Raw genomic sequence first — 19365 nt, 5'->3', positions numbered from 1 at the left:
CATTCATCTTGTAAACTTTGAGTTCTACGCCTTGATGCCAAACCTCCATGGGAATTAAATGAATTAAGTATATATTTATTAGCCCTGGGGGAGTGATGGGAAGGAAGGGGAGGGCAAGGAGGGAGGGAAACAGCTGGGCTGGTGTCAGAACAGAATGATCCCCCTTTGACTGCCACAGGTTTTGAATCTGGATTTCTGGATCCCTTCTTCAGGCTGCCAGTTCCCAGAGCAGCTTATCCCACCTCCACGTACAAACACGTGCCTCTCGCTTCTGCCTGCTGCCTCTCCCACTGCAGAGACCCACTCTGCTCTTACCAAGGAACAGACAGAGGGGTGCTGTAAGGGGGCAGGCAGGAGCTCTCTGCTCAAGGTATGAGCAGGGACTGGAGGCAGCACAAGGGGGGTGCGGCTGCTTGGGCAGCAGTGCCTGCTAGGACAGGATTTCCAATGATTTCTGGACACAGGAGGCCGTGGGAGTAAGCCAGATGAAAGCATCCTTTAGGCTGCATCTGCTCAACACTGGTACATCTTCATCCATTGAAGGTTTACCCTCTAGACCAAAGCACTGGCGATTTCAGAGCACACCTGCTTCCCCAGCCACCTTCACAAAAGTCCTCACAAAATGGTTGCATCTTTAGCAGCATCAAGCTGTGCAGAGCATTGCGAAATAGCCCTTTGCTCTAAATGACAGCTCTGAGATGCGTGCAGAGACAAAATGATTCTGCTAAGCTGGGCCAGAACGTTTTTAAAATCCATTCGATGTAAAATATGTATTGATATATTTACATTGGATGATGTATTTCCGACATTAAATCTCCATCAAAACTGAAGAAGGGCTCTGCGGTCCCCTGTTACAACCGTGATCGATACAGCCAGCATGTTCTCTTCTCTTTTGTGGCCATCCTCCAAAAATAAGCAGCCTTGCCTGATGAATCATTTGCTCCTAGCTGAGCGTGAAGTAGCGTTACTGTTTTGCCTGTGACGTCTTTATGTTAAAGATTCTGATCAACCGCTTTAATCGACCTGACCTTTCCGCTCTCAGCTTTTCTTGTGGAGCCAGCAGTGTTTGCTGGCTCGAAATGTTAATTCCAGAGGGTTTGAAGGACATAATGCAGTGAGACAGCTGAGACAGAGTAAATTGTCTAGCAGAGTTAAAAGCTAAAAGGGGAGGTTTCTCTGAATAGGTCAGTAATTGTGCAGGTTGCAAAGGGAAGCTTTTCACACATTGCCTTGATTGCTGCCTTTGCACTGTCTGTTCTGGACAGGAGGATTTGCAATCTTCAAGGCAGCTTCTCAGGGCAAGACTTGACAGATGTGCCATGTTTTAGCTGTGAGTTCCATCATGTGGTGTTGGAGGGGCTGACTGCTTTAAAATCTTGGTTTGCCGATGATGACAAAAGGTGAGCTCCCAGCAACGGCATGAAATCTCAGCTCTGCTCCCTTGCATGCACTTAACAACTGAGCATTTGCAAACCAAGGACTGAAGCTAATTCTCTGACATGTCAACCGGTCCTACAGGAAACAAAAGCATTTGCTCTACATGCTACCTACTGAAAAATACATGGCATTTTTCATATCATCTTGTGATGCTGGATGGCAAATCTAGCTCTGATCTCTGCGTGCAAGGAGAGAGACATAACCAGGGGCACACATGTAAAACATTTGCGAGCAGGAGTACCCTTAGCCTAAGGTGCCTACTTTTTTTGCCTCTGTTATTCAGGATATACTTACTCTTTTAACACCTAGAGGAGGTAGGAAAGTACCCACATATTGTTAAGGCAGTGAAATATTAAGTAGCTTGTCCGAAACGACATGAGAAATCAGAGACAGAGCAAAGAGCTGAAGGACGACTACAGTTTGTGTCTTCCATTTCGCAAGAGTAGCTAGGCTCTCATCCAAGTCCTTCCCAACAAGAGTACAGAGCTCTGGATGCTCTGATTGCAAGGCCTTGATTACACAGCACGTGAAAGCAGTGAAACAAACTCCAAAAAATATTAAAAGTCCAAAAATCATGGTTAGTGCCTTATTTCCACTCAAAAGAAGTTTACATTTCTTCTCCTCTTCCTCTTGCCAGCCTTTTTTACTCACTCTCTCCCATCAAAGTGTATGCAGCTATACGGTATATATGGAATTGCCATACTAGATTAAACAACTGGTCTGTCTAGTACAGGACAGACCACAGGCAGAGGAAGATCTTAGAAAGCTGTTTCTGAAGTATTTGGAAAGCAGGAGCTTTCTTCCATACCCTACTAATTAGATATGGCTAACAAAACATGAAGATATATTGCTTCCAAAAATTTCTTCTTCTTTTTTAGAATCTATGCTCCTTAAATTCAGGGTGTTCGTATGCTCCTGGTAAATGCCCTGGACTGTTGAATGCCCTTTTGCCTCATGTGGGTGTGAGTCCCAGAGATTAATTGTGTATTTGTGAAGGAAAAGAATACCTATTTTAAACTGCTTATTTTCCTGGAGTGTCTCTTCCTAATGAGACAGCATGAATAAAATTTACCAGCCCATCATTTTCCCCGAAGAATTTTCCATATCTAACACATCTAGCCTCTAAGGCAAACAGTTCCACCCTTCTCAGACTTCCTTCACGTGGAAGTTCACCCAGGTTCACCATTCTTCTTTCATATTAGTCCCACCTACGCTCAGCTGTATTAGCAAATAAAAATGGTTTGTTTTCAAAGAATGAAAGACACTGCTTGCTTTCTGCCCTTCATACCTGGGAAAGCAGAAAAAAACCCAGGAACCCTGTTTTATCCTCACAAGATCTTAGATGATACTCCTGACTAACCTGTGCTTAAAACAAGCACTTATGAGACCATTAGGAACCTCTTTATGAATCCCCTTCTACGTCACCCCAAGGAAAGGAAGAGTACGAGGGCTGGATTTTCAAAAGCAGGTAGGTGTCCACCGTCTACTGGGATGCAATGCCTCTGCCAACCAGTCTTTAGAGGCTCTCATTTATAAGATACAACAAAAAGTCCACAACATGCCCTCGAAAGAGAATCACGTTACATAGCTCCTCTTTATCTCCTGCAGCCTTTTTTGATGAACGTGACTCTCTGAATAGTCACAGACCGTGATAAAGGTTTTGTGCCCATCTTCCCTGCTGTCACGGCATGTTTGCACATAAATCATCTGCATGTTGCTATAAATACATAAGCCTGACAACTGCTGTGTAAAACATCCCATTGATTTTGGAAATGAACAGCAGATGTATTTCATGTTTAAGCTTTCAGAACCACAGAGATGGGAATTTCATAACCAAAAATGCAAGCTTCTCCCCAGCAGTCAGGCTGGCTTTGCAATCTGGTTACCAGAGGACCAGAGGGCAAAACATTTTGTATACAACTGGCATCTAAAGTCTTATTAACGTTGGCTTACAGAAGTCACTGTTCATAAACAAATATTTATTGTAGGAATATCTACCTAGTATTTAAATAAGAGGTCAAGTAGTACTGTAAATACTGATGAGTGGATGAAACATGACTTTAATAACACATTTTATATGTTAATAATAATGCATATGTTCATAATATGCTTTAATAACATCCACTGCCCTGAAGGGACAGAGGAAGCTAAGGGATTAGTCTTTGAAGACTGATGCTCAGAGCTTGACTATCATGTGTCAAGGCCATTTTGGTACTACTCTAGGAATATAAAGAAGTCTTTACATAAGCTCCCTTATGTAATGCCTAGTCAGAGCACATTGAAAGGATCTTAACTAAACGGAAAAAACACGCCTTTAATTTTTTCTGTTGGTCTCTAGTGGGCATCCCAAATTGTGGCACTCTCCATACAAGTCTCCCTACATCCTCCACTGGGTATTTTTAATGCACATTTGAGATTATTTCAACAAGTTGTCTTCGGGCTTTTTGGGCCCGTTCACATGTGCTGGGTGTACGTTTCACTGCTACGCATGTTAACAGGGAGTTGTTTGGTGACGTGATTTCCCTGGATGCAGTTGAATTTTCCCTTGCGTAAGCACCTTTAGTTTGTCTGTCATGGCATCTCTCTCTTTTATACCTTGTATTTTAACCATATTCTGTTTATCTGCAGCTGATGAATGAGCAAAAAGAGAACACTGCCCTTTACGCCACAAACAAAAATAATCTAGAAGATACAAAGTAAACTGAAGATTTACAATCTATTAAAAAAACCAAACAAACAGTAAATCTCATAATAATAAAACCAGCTATCATCTAAAATCGTAAAATAAAGCACAGCCCAAAATTTTAACTTCTTATTCTTGACCTCAATGGAAACTAGGCTACTGGCACAAATCCAGGTGTTTGGAATGCATTACCATGGATTGGGTGGTTCAACAGGCTGTTGAGATGAACTGAGTTGATGGCTTCAAATTGAAAGGTGCCTGGACAGTATTTGGCATTGCAGTTGGCAACAAGAGCAGAAGAGACAATGCAACAAGTGAATCTGGAGCCACTGTGCTCCTTTGGAAGCTGTTTCTGGACCTGTAAGGTCTCTTGGAGGAACATGCAGAGGCTATGATGTCTGAACCTGGGAAGTATTAAGAGATTTTGTCCATCAGTTGTGTAGGTAATAGAAAACATTTGTCTGTAACACTTCAGTATCAATGATTACTATGGGAGACGAACCTTTTGAACAGAGCTGTTGAGAATCAAGGTTATCACCCTGCTACAAATGCTAAGTATCTCAGTGGAGTTTTCCTCCAAACTGGAGCTGAGAGTCAGTATTTCAAAGTTCTAGAAAATTCTGATTTAAAGACATTAAACCATTTCATTTTGATAACATTTGAGTCATCTCAGTTCTCTAACGTCAAAACATTATCATAGAACATATCAAATAGAGTATTAAGATATATTATATCATTGGAACAAAATGAGTACGGTAAATTGACATTCTTTACTTTGTTAAAATGATGTTTCGATACTGTCAAAAAGAAGCTAGAAAAAGCAAATCCTTTTTTCTTTTAAGTAGACGCTTTCCTGCAAACCCTTTCATTTTTGACAAAACTTCATTCTCAGAAAGGAAGATTCTTTTGTCAGAAATGTTCTCAACCATCACATGTTTTGAAGCACACAAGAATTAAAACAAGGAACGTGGCCTCCCCGTATCTGAATGTTCAAGCGAATCTAAATTCCCACATTCCTTACCCGTTCCCTTAAGTTACTTTGCACAGCTGTGATTTACATTGACTGTAGTGGACCTGCATCCCATTCTTCCAAAGAAAGAATGCAAACCCCTGCTCCAGAAATCCTGCTTGAATAGGGCTTGATAACATCTTTCCAGGAAGGAACTTCTCTTTAAGCAATGGCTTTTTAAACTATGACCTGTTCTACATACTTATTACCCTGGTTTAGTAACACGCATGCAAGCTGCTAAGCAATGCCTCCCAACCCAAACCTGCAAATGCAACTCATCACCCGCATATAGTCCACGTATTGCCCGTTGCCCACGTAGATCGCCCAGGAGCACGTGCAGTGCTCCTGGATTCAGTGGTGTTCCTCAAGCAACCCAAATGTTCTTAGGGCTGGCCTTGAAAGGACTTGTGGGTCCTAGTTAGGCACTGAGAGAAATGACTAGAAGTCTGAGAAGGCTCTGTCGATTTGCTGCTCCACATTGTGCAATTCTGATCTTGAGCGACACAACGGCACCATGGGCAGAAGGAAGACATAAGGAAACCTGGCCCCGGTACAGGCAAATACATGGGGCTCGGCTCTTCTGAAAACTCTCGTGCCAGTTCTAGAGAGAGAACATGCAAAAACCCAGCCCTGAGCAGGGAATGATGTAGGTTCGCTCTGTCCCTGTCAAAGAGCTGTGTGGGCTTTTTCTCCTGCAAATAGTTCTGCAGTCTCTAAAAAAAGAACTTAGCCTCTGTGTTCCTGACATTTTAGTTTTATAAGGAGTATTTCTGAACTGTGGGGAGGAGATCCAGCTGGATGGGAGGTGAGAATTCAAGTGTGTTCCTATCAGCAGTCTGTAGCCAAGCTCTGAGAATTATGGTTTTTTCTGGTTTTTTGCCCTCACCTAAATAAACTTACCAACAGGGCTAAAGAAAAGAATTTTAGTAAATATCATGAAAAATTAACGATTTGAGACAGGCTGTTTTATTAGGCCTGACTGATTTATTAGTTCCACCTAATTGGTAGAATCAGTAAAGCTTTGAGATGCTCTGATAAGAACCCAGAAATCCAGCTGTATTTTGCTTTCCATACGTAAATAACAGCACACTCTTTCAGTTTAGATGGCTTATGTCTGAGTCAGGAAAACAGCCATCCAAAAAGCAAGAAAGAAACAGTGCAGAGTCTCCATGAAGGAGGCAGAAGAGCAAGTTCCTCAAGCATCTAGATGGTCCACCTGAGTACTCAGTTCTGCTCTCTGGCAGGCAGACAGGCAGACCCCAAACATTGAGAGATGCAACGCACAGGTCTCAGCTATACAGAGCCTGAATCGAAGTGACTCTGCAGCCCCTTTGTGCTTCCTACACATACAAATACTCTACCGAACCGCTGCATTGCCACAGTCTCTCCTCCCACATTTAATCCCACCAGAGATCCTGGCCCAGCAAAGGTGCTGATGTGGACACTTGAGTAAGGAGGTCACTGAGGAACTGTTATCAAGTCCTCAGTACATTTTTATCTTGTGGCGTTTCTGTATTTTTGCAGTGGTCTAGAGGACCATTACATCAGTCTTGTGGTGCAGGAAGATAGCCCAACAGCCATAAGAAGTGTCCTTCAATGATGCTGGCTGGATTCACCCTTCTCTCTCAATGCTCTTCAGACAGTTGATGTAAACAAGCTAAAAATTGTAAAAATTAGGCTGGGAACTTCCTGAGAACATGTGTATGGGCTATACGGCCAGAACTGTTTTAGAGGAACATCTCTTCTGTGACACTTCAGCCCTTTTGCTTCCAGAGTCAGCCAGGAAGAAAAGTACAGCATCGTAACATGTCTTAGATTGGGTCACTTTCTGTTTGAGACCAGGATCAGCCACATCTTTCTTTACAACAAAAGCAGATAACGACCCTGTCCATCTTCCCAGCTCTCCTTGGTTGAATACAAAGTCAGAATCTCACCTATAGATGAGATTCACCTATAAAGTATAAATTGAACCCTAGATATGTGACAAGCCTTCACACACTCCATAGAGGAAATGTGGCAAGGGGGATGAAACCACCCCGAAATGCCTGGGTACAGTTGCAGTGACTGGCTGGCAGAGGGGAAAAGGTGCTGGCACACACTTTGGCTTTGGAAGAAAAAAGTACTTCGTGGATGGCAGGGCAAGGGTCGAAGAGGGTGCCCAGGGCTGATGCGAATGGACACAGGCAGCTTTGGGGAAGACCAAGGCTGCAGCATTGCAGGACCTTGTGGTGCAACTGGTGCCAGGAGGATGGGAGGGTTACGATCACAGGGGGAGGGAAACAGTGGGGGCAAAAACACGCAAAGAGGCTTGACTCTGCATTTCGCCTAAATTCTTCCCCTTACTTAGCTACAAAGCCTGGCTTTGGCCCCATCATCTTGTCCAGCAACAAGGTACCAACAGCTCCTTCCCGCGGATCTGTCACACCCTGCTAAATCACCCCTGAAATCATAGAAAACATTGTCTTCAAAAATCACTGACAGCCCAAGACATGATGGTAACACAATTGTATGCGTCAGCATTTAGGATCATTATTGTAAAAGGTTACAGAAGGGATTCAGGTTAATGGAGGTAATCTGTGATTATCTGATGTAACAGATTGCTCTGCCAGTGACTCATTCCTTCTGCCACAATATATTGCGGGTTGCAGCTGCAAATAGCAAGCAGGATGGAGCCGGCTCCCAAGCTGAGACTGCCCCTGTTGTTCGGAGAAACCCCTATACGAGAGGGTGCCAAACCATTGCAGGCGTGTGAAAGCCCGGCAGAGCTTTACCGAGGGGAGTGGGTCGTAGCAGTGTACTACAGTCACTCATTCACGGGTGTTACTATAGCTACCAGTTGAAGGACTCAACAAGAAAAGCAGAAATAAAAAGGGAAAATTAGGAGGTAGAAGACAAAAAAGAGGAAACTTGTCGTAAAGCAAAGGAGAGGGTTCCTCTGATTCGCTAATGAAGTGCTTCAAAAGCAGCGACTGAAAAATGAGGCTTGAAGTCTGCGTGGCGTGGCGTAAGTGTCAGATGATGCAAGCAGCTGGCCCGCTCTTCGCTCCCCTCTCTCACTCACCCACCCACCCCAAGAGCTGGCAGTGGTAAGCACCATCTTAATAAACACAAAACAGCAGCTTTGTGCCAGGGATGGATTAACTATTTCCTCATTGCTCACAAAGGCCTGCACTTCCACTTGCTCTCCCCGCAGACCTGGGGCCAGAATTAAAACAAGGTATTGATTTGGGCCAACGGCCCCCCAGGAGCAGTGTAGAAACAGGCCACGATGAACAATGATCCCACCACCAGGGACTCCAGGAGAGAGCAAAACCTAGGTACTGTCATAGCCTGGAAGATGAAGGAGGAAGAAGAAAACTTCACCGCACAGCGATCCCACACCACCCATGCCTCCCAGGGTGAAGACCCTGACGGTGGTTCAGGGTCGTGCCGGATGCCCAAGCTAGCCCAACGCACCAAAAGCAGCTGCAGCTAGGGACAGACACCTCTAATATGTACATAAATCTAAATAAATGTATAATTCCCACTCACATGCTTTCCTGACAGCCAGCTGTTCCCTTTGCTTTCTGTTATCCTCGCTCGAGATTAATGTCACTGTCTGGGACAGCTTATTAGCAATTTTTATTACAAAGCATATACATTTGGCTGGTGGTGGGCAAAAGCTAAGCCTTTGAGTAAATAAAATACTAGGGCAGTTTGTGGGGAATGACAGAGAACAGATATCTGCAGGGTCTTTACCCTGGCTCTGAAAGCCAATAATGGCAGGAGGTCAGAGATCACCAGCTTAATTGTCCGACGAATTAATGGTGACGAACGTCTATTTCCCCTCTTGTTAAAACTGACACCAGATATTTCAGAGAAAGCAGGAGGGCACTTGGCCACAAAGGAATGTTTTGATGGCTGAAGCTGAGATTGTTGCCAGCCCCAGTCCGTCAGAGCAGCATGGGTCAAACGAAGGCATTGTAGGGAACTGCTGCTGACTCCAGCGCAGAACAGAACCTTCTGGGCCCAGCCGAGCAGCCACGGGTTATCCTGCTTGCTTTGGAAAGAAAGGTTGTTTGCTTGTATTGTAAAAAAAAAAAAAAAATCAGATCCAGATCTTTGAATATAACAAGTGCAAAAAAAAAAAGTTAAATTGGAGGAGTGTGAGTTGCACCACAAAAATCTGTCGGAGCTAGTTTCTTCCTGTTTTGAAGAAAAATCGAGAGCAACAGGAAAAAAAATACCAAAACGTATGATAAAAAGCAAAATTTTTCTTTATATTTTCCCTCTCCAGAAAACATTCCTCTTCCATTGTCCAGTATAACCCCTGCTCAGCAATGCATCGTTGAGTAGAAAGTGTCATTGTGGGAGGAACAGCGAAACTGGGAAATACTAGGGGACCATTTTTATCCAGTTAGTGACATCTTGTGAAGCTGGCTAACACTTTTCTATTGAAACAACTTCTTCCGCACTTAAGAATGAGGTCTACTTACTTATTTTCTTCCTGTTGCCCAATCTCATTTCAATTCAGATTTTCATGTGGAGTTGTAGGAACAAGGATGAAAGCTTCCCTTTGTTTTAAGGTGGTTAAGTTGGTTTCGAGCTGTTGTGAAACAGACTGAAGGGCACATCTTTCCCATTCGTCCGAAAATACGTGAACCCCTCTGGTGTTTAATTTAAGCTACCTAAACAAGGAACAAGCACTTTCTGAATTTTAAAAAGTACAGTAGCAACCTACCAGTCAGTTTCTGAGATCTGTAAAGTAACTTCTTACGTCGTAAGTCATTCCCCTCATTATGGTACATGCTGATATCTTTAATTAATAGCGGTAATATGTAATACTGTCAACAACTATGTGTAACATTGAATTAGGTGACTAAAGTCTAAATATTCTTTCAGCAGTGTATTTCCACCGAGGCCACGTCGACCAGGGAGCAGACACACTGGTTTTCAAGTAAATCTATGTGCTCAGTCTCTGACTGAGCTAATTATAATGGTGCCTTTAGTATTGCTGTCTTTAAGTGTCTGCCAGCATGTCCCTAACAAACCACCAGGTTCATGTTTTTCTAGCCCAGATGGAAAAGTCTGATTATCAGCTCAGAGTCAATTCTAGCTCCAAGGCCAGCACACTTACATCCCGCGTGAACCCGGCTTGCTGAGCTTCAATTAACAACAGAGAAGTTAGTGACAAGCTGTCACTGAACTGTATATTTCCTTGCTTCTCACTTCTGCTGCTCATCAATACCCAAGGAAGGAAGGCTGCTGGGTCTACGGGGCTGAACAGTCTCCCCAAAGACTTAACGTAGTCCTAAAGGGCGAAGGGAGGCAGCCAGCCCAGCAGTTCCAGTTTGCCTGACAGGCTGCAGAGCAAGTCCTGGCGTGAGAGCGGTCTGGCCTGCACAGAGGTACCTGCCCACCTGGCCTCTGCCAGCCAGCTGGCCGTCCCCACGGACCCAGGGCCCATGGCCTACTAGCCGAGCAAAATTAACAGAGGGGCTTGGGCAGCAAAAGCCTGCAAGCTGCCATTTTGGAAAGGGCAGTGGTCAGGGTGCAGCCCATGCCACCTGTGGCAGTGCTGGTAGTAGAGGGCAGCGCATCATTGCGATGCCAGGGGCTCAAGCAGGTATAAAGTCGGTCGCACAGAGCGTGATTCTGATAAACGAGGTATATATACTGCTTGTGTGGCACTGAGAGTCACTCTGGAGCTGAACAAACCTACAGGGAAGACACATTCTCTGCTGCAAGAAACATTTTCTGTTCAGGTGTTTCATAAAATCCATATTTTGTGTTGTTATTATCACTCCTTTCAGGGTGTCAGAGGAGAAAAAAGAAATTCAGCTGTTGCTTTAGATGGTATTCTGATTTTTAAACTCACGAGGGCAAAACCCCAAGCAATTACACAGAAAATCCAAGCCTCCTTATCTCATTCAGCTCCCCCAGTGACGCAGCATGCTCTGCGCTCTGCAAAGCAACGCAGCAGCAAACACTGATCTTTGTGTCTAAGCATCTAAGCCCAAGTTGCACATGTGCTATTTTAGCACCTCTTGGGACCGCTCTGGGAGATGATGTAATTAATATTATTTTGGTGATGGCTATTTACCACATCCCACTGGGAAGCTGCAATCTGTGCTTATGGAACTTGAACCCAATTAATACTCACTTCCTACCAGTTTCAGGTGTCTCCTAATTTAAAGCTACGTTTACAGACAAAACAGGTCAGTAACTCTTCCCAGTGAGCCGAACAGAACCTTAATCACTTGTGTTTAATAGGAAACAAATGACTGAGCACTGATAAAGTTTGCCATTATGCTTTTGAGGAAAAGAAAAGTGACTACAGAACAATCTGATAACAAGAGAATTTGCTTCCTGTGTAACTCGATATTTATAAACCTTCTCAGTAAGGGGGCAAAAGGGAAATAATTTCAGCTGGCTGAAGCTAATGTTCCAAAGTACATTTTAAAATGTCAACAAAGGATCCCAGCTGAAAACAGTGCTTATGGGAAAGATACGCAGAAACAACACGAGGCAGGGAGCCTCCAGTTCAGGCTGCCGGGGCTCGGGCTCTCAGGCGCTGCACCTTGCACGGCACGGATCCGCGCTCGGCCTCTCCCACAGCAACGCGGGGTGTCAGGGGTGGAAGCTGGAAGCGGGATTGTCCTGGTTGTCTTTTCTGCCTTTGATGGAATGACTGGATTTAATACCCTCCCTCCATCTCCAGTAAACATACAAGTGGCTCATATGCATGAAGACACAGGATTTCTTTTCAAGCTAAGGGCTTCAGCCTTAGCATACTAGGAATTTCAGTTATTTTCCATGCTTTCGTATATTTAATCCTCTTGAAATGCAGGCAATGATTGCCCTACAGCCTGACTAGTGTCTCAAGAGCAGAACTAGTTCTCAGCCCTAATAGCCTCAAGTCCAGCTATGTCAAGCACCTACAACTCCAGCTGATTTCATCGGGAGCCATGCATGCCAGCAAGCCCTTAAACAAGCCCCTTGAGAGAGGGAGAGATAAGGATCCTAACTGAGGAGTCCCCTCTGCACAAAATTTTAAGTGCAGATTGTTTCTGGAGTAAGTGCTGGTTTCTAAGGCTTCCTGGTATGGAAGTTTTTCATGGGAGAATAACGTGGGAGATGTGGAAGAGTGCTGACAGTGACAGTAAAAATAAATATAAATTACTTGTATTTTATGCCTAAAAAGGCAGTGTTCTGAATTATTAAAAAAAGAAATGTTTATCTCCCAGAAGTAGAGAAGCAAAGACAGGGAAAAAAAGTAGAAGGTGCATCTACTTTGTTCCATGTTTTCCATGCTAGTAAATAACAAAGCAGATTGCTCTTTGCTGTCTTGGCCTCAGGTATCAAGTAAAACATTTCTGAGTTGCTTTTAAAGTATATTAATAAAAATAATAAACCCAACACGTTCCTTGGCTTTTCAGCAGTGCCCTCTGCTTAAGCACCCAAAAGCATTTTGCAAACAAAAATAGCAAAGCTTTTCCAGCTTAAAGATGAATTTTGCCCTCACGTAAATTAGCATGACTTTTACAGTCCTATTGAGATGCTCCACATGCACAACTGGGAAAAGAAATTATCACAGACAGTTTAAATGCACAGCTTTAATTACAAAAAAACAAAATAAAACCAGACCCATTCTTCTTGAAAAGTTTTCCAGCTGATATTGTCAGAGGACCTAAGATAACTAGGACTGCTAGACTCTAGAGGGAAAAGCATTCTTTATTTACTATTTACTCCGTTTGTTTGAAGCAGGCCAGCTTTGTAGAGAAAAAGCACAGGCTGCTGCTGCGTGCGCCACGCACATGCAGGTGTGGTGTGGATCCCCTCCACCAACTCTGAACTGTTGGGCAATTGTCAAGGGGCTCGCACACCACCTTCCCACTGCCGGGAGGAGAACAAGCAGCTGGAGAGAGCAAAAAGACCTGCTGACAAAAAAAGGCTGACACTCACCCTTTACCAGACACCAGAGACTCCAATGGCGCCAATGTTTCATTACTTCCACTGCTCACAGGACAACTTGTTTAACATTTGCTTTTTTGCAATGCCTGGAGGCCAACAAATTCAGGACCTTTTTGTACAAGGCAACGCACGAACAGAGCTCCCATCCCCAGAGCTTCCAGCTCGCAGTACAGCAGCCAAAAGCACTCCCCATGATATCCTGAGCCCGTTGCTGTCGCTGGGGATGCTGCCTTTGCTTTCAGAGAGGGCTAGGATTTCATCCCCTGTGGCTCCAGAGGGTCACAATTTTCCCACTCATCAACACAACTGCTTTCTGAGGAAGACCCTTTTTTTAAACTGGGGTGGTATTACTGAAAAACCATAAAAAGTTGTCAGGAAAAATCAAGGACTGCAAATGCTCTGTTGTCCGGAGATGACTACATTTCAAATAGATTTAATAAAAACATGAAGATGGAAAGAACATTGAAGAGTATGGGCGAGTCAGACCAGTTGTTTTCCTTCACTTTCACCCTGCCATCTCTTGTCTTTCTGTCTTCCCCAGTTCTGTCCATCTCTATCAGATCAAGCATTAACTACTTATTTCTATTTTGCAGGTTTGTCCTCTTTTCACCTCAAAACTCTTGTTGCCTATCAACATCCACCAGCCTTTGATGCCACCTTCTGCCTCTGACCTGTTGCAAGGTGAACTGCCACCCCTCCACATCCTTCCAGCTCTTGAAAGCAACCCTATGAATAAGGGCCTGGAGCCTGTTGCTCTTGCTCTTCCAGCATTTCAGGGAAATGCCTCCAGGAGTGGACTGCAAAGTCCTGTTCCCTTTCACTTGTTCTCTCTTTCTCTGGTCCATGAACCCTAAATTCTCTTCTGTGTATGTGCACACCTTCAGCATGCAGGAAACCCTCACTACCAGCACCACCAGCCTAACCAGCCGTCTGGTGTCTAGGACATTTAGGCCTCCCATCAGGATGAGGCAAATGTCTCATGTTTCCCGCATGCAGGCTCCAACAGCAAGTATGGGGGTTTTGGAAACAGTTCCTGGCCTATATTGAACAGTCCCTGCACCAAGTTGTGCCTAAGCCCTATATGGACATGGTATAGGCCAAAATTGTCCTAACAGCTAAGAGTGTGGACGACTGTGCACCAGCACTCAACCCTCCTGCCCTGGTTATACTTAGTTCACTAAGATAGATGTCCTCTATCATATAAAGAAATCCTTTGTTGGTTGACTCAATCCTGGTCAAAGTTTCACCATAAGCTGCCACCAGAACTTGCTTTTGGCGAGAACCTCCAGCTCACACTGATGAACCCAAGTCATACCTGGATGTCTTTCACCTAATGCTGACACAGGCATGCATCCATCTCTGAAGAATAAAATATAAGGGATGCAGCCTGGCATTTGAAATCACTGGCCACAGGCCTGTTCAGCCTCTTCAAGAGCTGACAATTGAATAGAAGGAATTCATGGCAATTTGCTCACGCAGAAAAAGCCAAGAATAGGACTTCAGTCTTGCCCTGAAATCCAAGAGAGATACAACAGCAGATGTCTTTCATCTATATGACCTTTTCGACTAAGACAAAAGGGAAACAGGATATTAAATCACAGTTAAAGATTTTTATGACTCTTGGCAAGCATTTATTTATTATGAGTTTGTTTGGTTTAGGTCTTTGTTTTTAGGCAAAGGAGTGTTATTTTTTGCACTTTTCATGGAACCTCAGCTGAAATACCATAAAAATGTCTGAGACAAATTTCTTTCGGGTGATTTGCACATTTTCAGAGTCACGAGCTGACTCCACTTCCAATGCACATGGTTCAAACCAGTGTGTTTAAACCAGGACAACCATGTGACATGAAGACAGCAATTCATTTTTCACAAAGTCATGGAAAACCTTGATGGCACATGCAGTTACATTAGGGAGACAACAAATCCTTTAACCAGCAGATCTAGGCCAGGAAACATGCTTAAAGGCCGTAGCATGTCCCATGCAAATCCCTCATTGACTACACGGTGGAGAACACACCGTGACAGCAGGACACAGCACAAGGAATGTGGGAGAAAGCACAGATTAACTGCATTTGTCTCCTCAATTTGCTTATACCCTTCACCAGAGAAGAGCTCTCCCTAGCATGCTCAGCTTACCTTACAAATGACTAAGCAGATGGGAGGATAGGGATGCTACTAGGAGAGATAATCCAGAGGAAAGGACATTAACCTCGGACCCAGGGAGGATTAGTTTTAAGTCCTCCTTCTAGCACAGATTTCTCTACGTGGTATTAGGCAAAGAGTTAGGCTATATAAATACCTTGTGAAACTAAGGGCTCCAGCTCATGATCGCAGATGGGCTCAGGTGAGATGGCTGAAGCAGATACGGGTCTGTGCACCCAGCCCCTCTGCCAGGGGCTATTACCCTTGGAGAGCAGAAGATTTCATGGGCTGGGCTCCTCACTCACAGCTGCTGAAATTCACATTATCACACCAGGCTATAAACCATGCCTCCAGGTACACATCCTAGCTAAAGCTACCTACCATCTCAAGTCTGAGCCCTTCATCTTGCCCTCCATCAGTTCATAACATGAACCTAAACCTTTAGTATTTCCTCAACTTCCCTTTGATATTGATGGGTGTAAATACATTAAAGACCTGGAAGCCCTAAAACCAGATGGAAATTTTCAGTAGCACATTTTTACCTCAGAAAATATCTATCAGCCATAAGTAAATGTTTCACAGATGTGTTAATTCTGAAAACTTTTTTTTTTTTAAAAAGAAGAAAATTAAAAAGGTTTTCAATAAGGTAAAATAGACTGGTTTAACTTTTGGCTCCAAACTATTTTTCACCCCTTTTAAAATACTGCATTATATCATACTGAACGAAACATATAGGCTGGGTTCAAACATTTTTTCTCAGATTCATTTTTCACAGCAAATTAGAAATGTTTGCATTCCCTTTGTCTTAGAATAGAAAAATGTCTTCTTGAAATTTGGGAAGAAAAACAAACAAACAAGCAAAACCCAACAGGACAACAGCAAAACTTCTGGCCCTCAAAACCTCCCTAAAGCCCTCAGCTCTCGCAATTGCGAGGGCAGGTGAGGACAGGCTGGAACTCCGCGTGTTCTTTCGGAGTGACTAAAACACGACATGGGCCAAATGCAACCACATGATACTTCCAAAATGAGAACACATATGGCTGAGCATTTCTGAAAAGTCAAAATCTGCTCGCGCTGAAATCAATGGGCGTTTTACTCTTGACTTCTGTGGAAGCAGGGTTAAGTCAACACTGGGTAAGACGGGAAAATCCCAATCAGAGATCAAGCACAGCGTTCCCCCTAAAGATTATTCATAAAGTGTGTGTAGACGTCATGAGAAAACAGAAGGTGCTACAGAGCTGTTATTTTTAAGCTGAGGGTGAGAAAATAGGCAGTGAAGCGTAGAGCATAACTTCTTACGTTGCTTTGTCACCATTCTTGTTAAGGAACATGGAGACATTTTAAAGAGCAAAAATTCGTAGTTATCTCTGTTTCTTCAGTTCAGAGTAGACTTATTTTTTAATTTTATGTGAATTTTTACAGTTCTTTTAATACTTCTGAATTTTCTGAAACTATTTCTTTCTGCATACTGTTTTTCTAAGATCCACACAATTTTCAGAACCACCAAAACCGCCCAAGAATACTTCTTTAAACTACCTAGAAGACATCAGAAGACATGTTCTCCAGTCCCCGTCTTGTACAGAATTTAAATCAGGTCCTAACTGCCTGCAATGCTTTTGCAGAACTGGATACTGTGTCTCCCTTCTTTTGCAAAGAGCAATCAATTTGGAAAAGCCGAGGCAGACACTGACGTGGATCACAGGGAGCATCTGTGCACAAAGACGGAGACCAGTTCTAATCACCAGCATCACAGGACTGTAATCCTCAAATCCAGGCATGAGCAATTATCAGTATAAGAGCATAATTTATTCCTTGTAGTCAGACACAAGATGGATATCCCATTGGGCACCGGTTAGATTGTTATAGTCTTTTTAGAAGGCTTAGCAAGACCACTTACCATGTATGAAACAGTACTAATAGCAGACAGTCTGAGCCATCAGATGCGTTTAATAAAGGGCCTTACTAAAGTTAGCAATGTGCTCTCATTATGCACGGAGTCAAAAATACTGGCATGTAAATGAAAGTATAGCAGCTTCTTGGACTTTTGGTACTAAAACCTTTATATGCTTCAAATCTCTCATCCAACATATACATCCTCATGCATGCAAACTTTTAGAGTTTCACTTAATTCACCACAGAAAACACAAACAATAAAAATGTGGGATTTCAACATAAGGACCTTAGATTAGTATTTAATCTAACTGACGGCACTCAGGAGTAGTCCTGTCTCGGTTATTCTTAATAATTGCCACGACTCACCTGTCTGACAATTAACAAGGAAAAAACCCAGAAACATCTGTCTGTATCTCACACTCGGAATTATAGTCACCATTTCAATAAATGCACTAGCAGTTTACAGTTTGTAAGCAACAGAGCCTGATCCAATAGCCAGTACCTTCATTTGCTGTCCACTTGGGGTGATGTTCTCCAAGCACCATCCCTTCCTTCCCTGTTGCTGCTTTTCCCATCCAGGTGCTGACCAGCCTCAGCTGCCCGGTTTATGAAGCTGGACAAAAGCAGCCACTCAGTGTGGCTTGGCCGAGATGTAAAATATATCAGAAAGGAATTTGTTTTTGCTTAGCCCAGCAGTCCCAAGCGCAACTGCGACACCCGCGATTAGGGCTTGCGGAGAACACACATCATTACAGCTTCACCCTTGGGCATTCACCAAAAGAGAGATTTGTTTTTCTAATTGGCTCAATATTTTGAGAAGGTAAATGGTGAATAATAACAACCTCGGCAGCAACATGAGACAGAACGAAAGCAATACAAGCTACCCATTTACGCTCTAGGCTTCATGGCGTGAGCCACATGCTGATTGACTTCCAACCCCAGGAGGAAGCTGTCCTGCAGAAGACATCCTCCCTCGCCGCGCCGCGGGGAGTGCCCAGGGACACCTCTTTTGGCTTCGGTCACCTCATTTGGCTTTTGGCCTTAGCGAACTATGGTATATTTCTGTACAACTACAAGCCTCATTTGCAGAGCGATAAGTTTCCTGCAGAGTTAGGAACTCACTTCCTTTATTGCAAAGAAGAAATAAACAGTTCTTTGAGGGGAATAGCAGTATTTCATTTGCATGAGCTGGATGCTGTTCCCAAGTTTAGGCTAGGTAAAACATTAATTTCTGCAAAGCACTTCCTCGACAAAAGCAGCTTTATAAATGGAATTTGATAACAACAAATCTAATATTTTCTTCATAGATTCTTAAACCTATATACTTGGTCCTCTCAAATACAAGGGAAAAAAAAATCAAATAGCAACATCCATCATTAGGTTAAATACAATTGGTCACACTTAATCTCTGATAATTTCACCACGCAGAGTACCTTTTACTCACAAAAGCTGCAGTAAATGTAATGCAATCTATAAATATCACTGAGGCCACCAATGGCTGAGCTGCGGAGTTCGACCTCTAGGTTTCCGATTTAAATGTCCTGGCTTATGATCACAGTGTGCTGCAGCCATTGACTGCTGTTCGGGTTCAGCGCTGACAGATGTCCCTTTCCAGATCTGCAAGGGGAATGAATGAAAAGCCTCCACACCGTTCATGGCTGCCAAACAGCACATTTTTCAATGCAACTGAAAGTCGCATCCTTCTACAGCCTGCTGATACAGCTCCAAATACCTCTCCTGAAAGCACTCTACCTTCTTCTTTTTCTATGCACGCCATTGTTTCCAGTCTTTTTGCTTTTGTGCAAAAGCATAGAGCCTTCTTGCCTCAGTGCCAGGGATATAATTCTCCTGTTTGCAGGGCAGAGTGTGACCTCAGTCTTCTGCTCTCCCCGAAAGAGCGTATCTTCCATTGACGTCAAGGGCTCTGCACACGGAGGGAGGGAGATAAGCATATTGGAAGCAAGATCTGCTCTGTGAATGAGAATGGAGAATTTTTGCTGTAGGAATTTACAAGCCTCTCACAGTCTTCTCTCTTGATTAAAGCCAGTGGGATTATTACACAAATTCAGCTGCTGAGTCCTGGCTATCGGAAAGCTGCCTCACGCAGGGCTCTCTGCTGTTAACCCATCTTGATTGTTTGGGCAAGACAAAAAACACCATTATGTGAAAAAAGCAGGTCAGATGTAAAAAAGGTTGTGTCGGAGGGGAGTCGCTGACAGCTCTCTGTATGGCGTGTCCACACCTGCGA

General features: G+C 43.6%; 1 protein-coding gene across 2 annotated transcripts in view; it reads right to left on the bottom strand.

The window, feature by feature from the left end:
• Positions 1 to 19365, bottom strand: part of GRK5 (G protein-coupled receptor kinase 5) — a 169911-nt gene that overhangs the window by 103063 nt on the left and 47483 nt on the right. The window contains exon 1 of one of the 2 annotated variants that reach the window (XM_087765032.1): positions 17620 to 17820. The exons of the other annotated variant lie outside the window; for it this stretch is intronic. Coding sequence (XP_087621158.1) covers positions 17620 to 17692 — 73 coding nt within the window. The 5' untranslated portion in view covers positions 17693 to 17820. Of the gene's footprint in view, positions 1 to 17619; positions 17821 to 19365 lie in introns of those variants that run through there. 2 annotated transcript variants of the gene reach the window in all.

Source organism: Nipponia nippon, unplaced genomic scaffold (assembly GCF_047370975.1).
Source record: "Nipponia nippon isolate SJK-2023a ecotype South Korea unplaced genomic scaffold, ASM4737097v1 scaffold_3, whole genome shotgun sequence".
Classification (NCBI taxonomy): domain Eukaryota; kingdom Metazoa; phylum Chordata; class Aves; order Pelecaniformes; family Threskiornithidae; genus Nipponia; species Nipponia nippon.
This window is presented reverse-complemented; position numbering and strand designations above follow the sequence as displayed.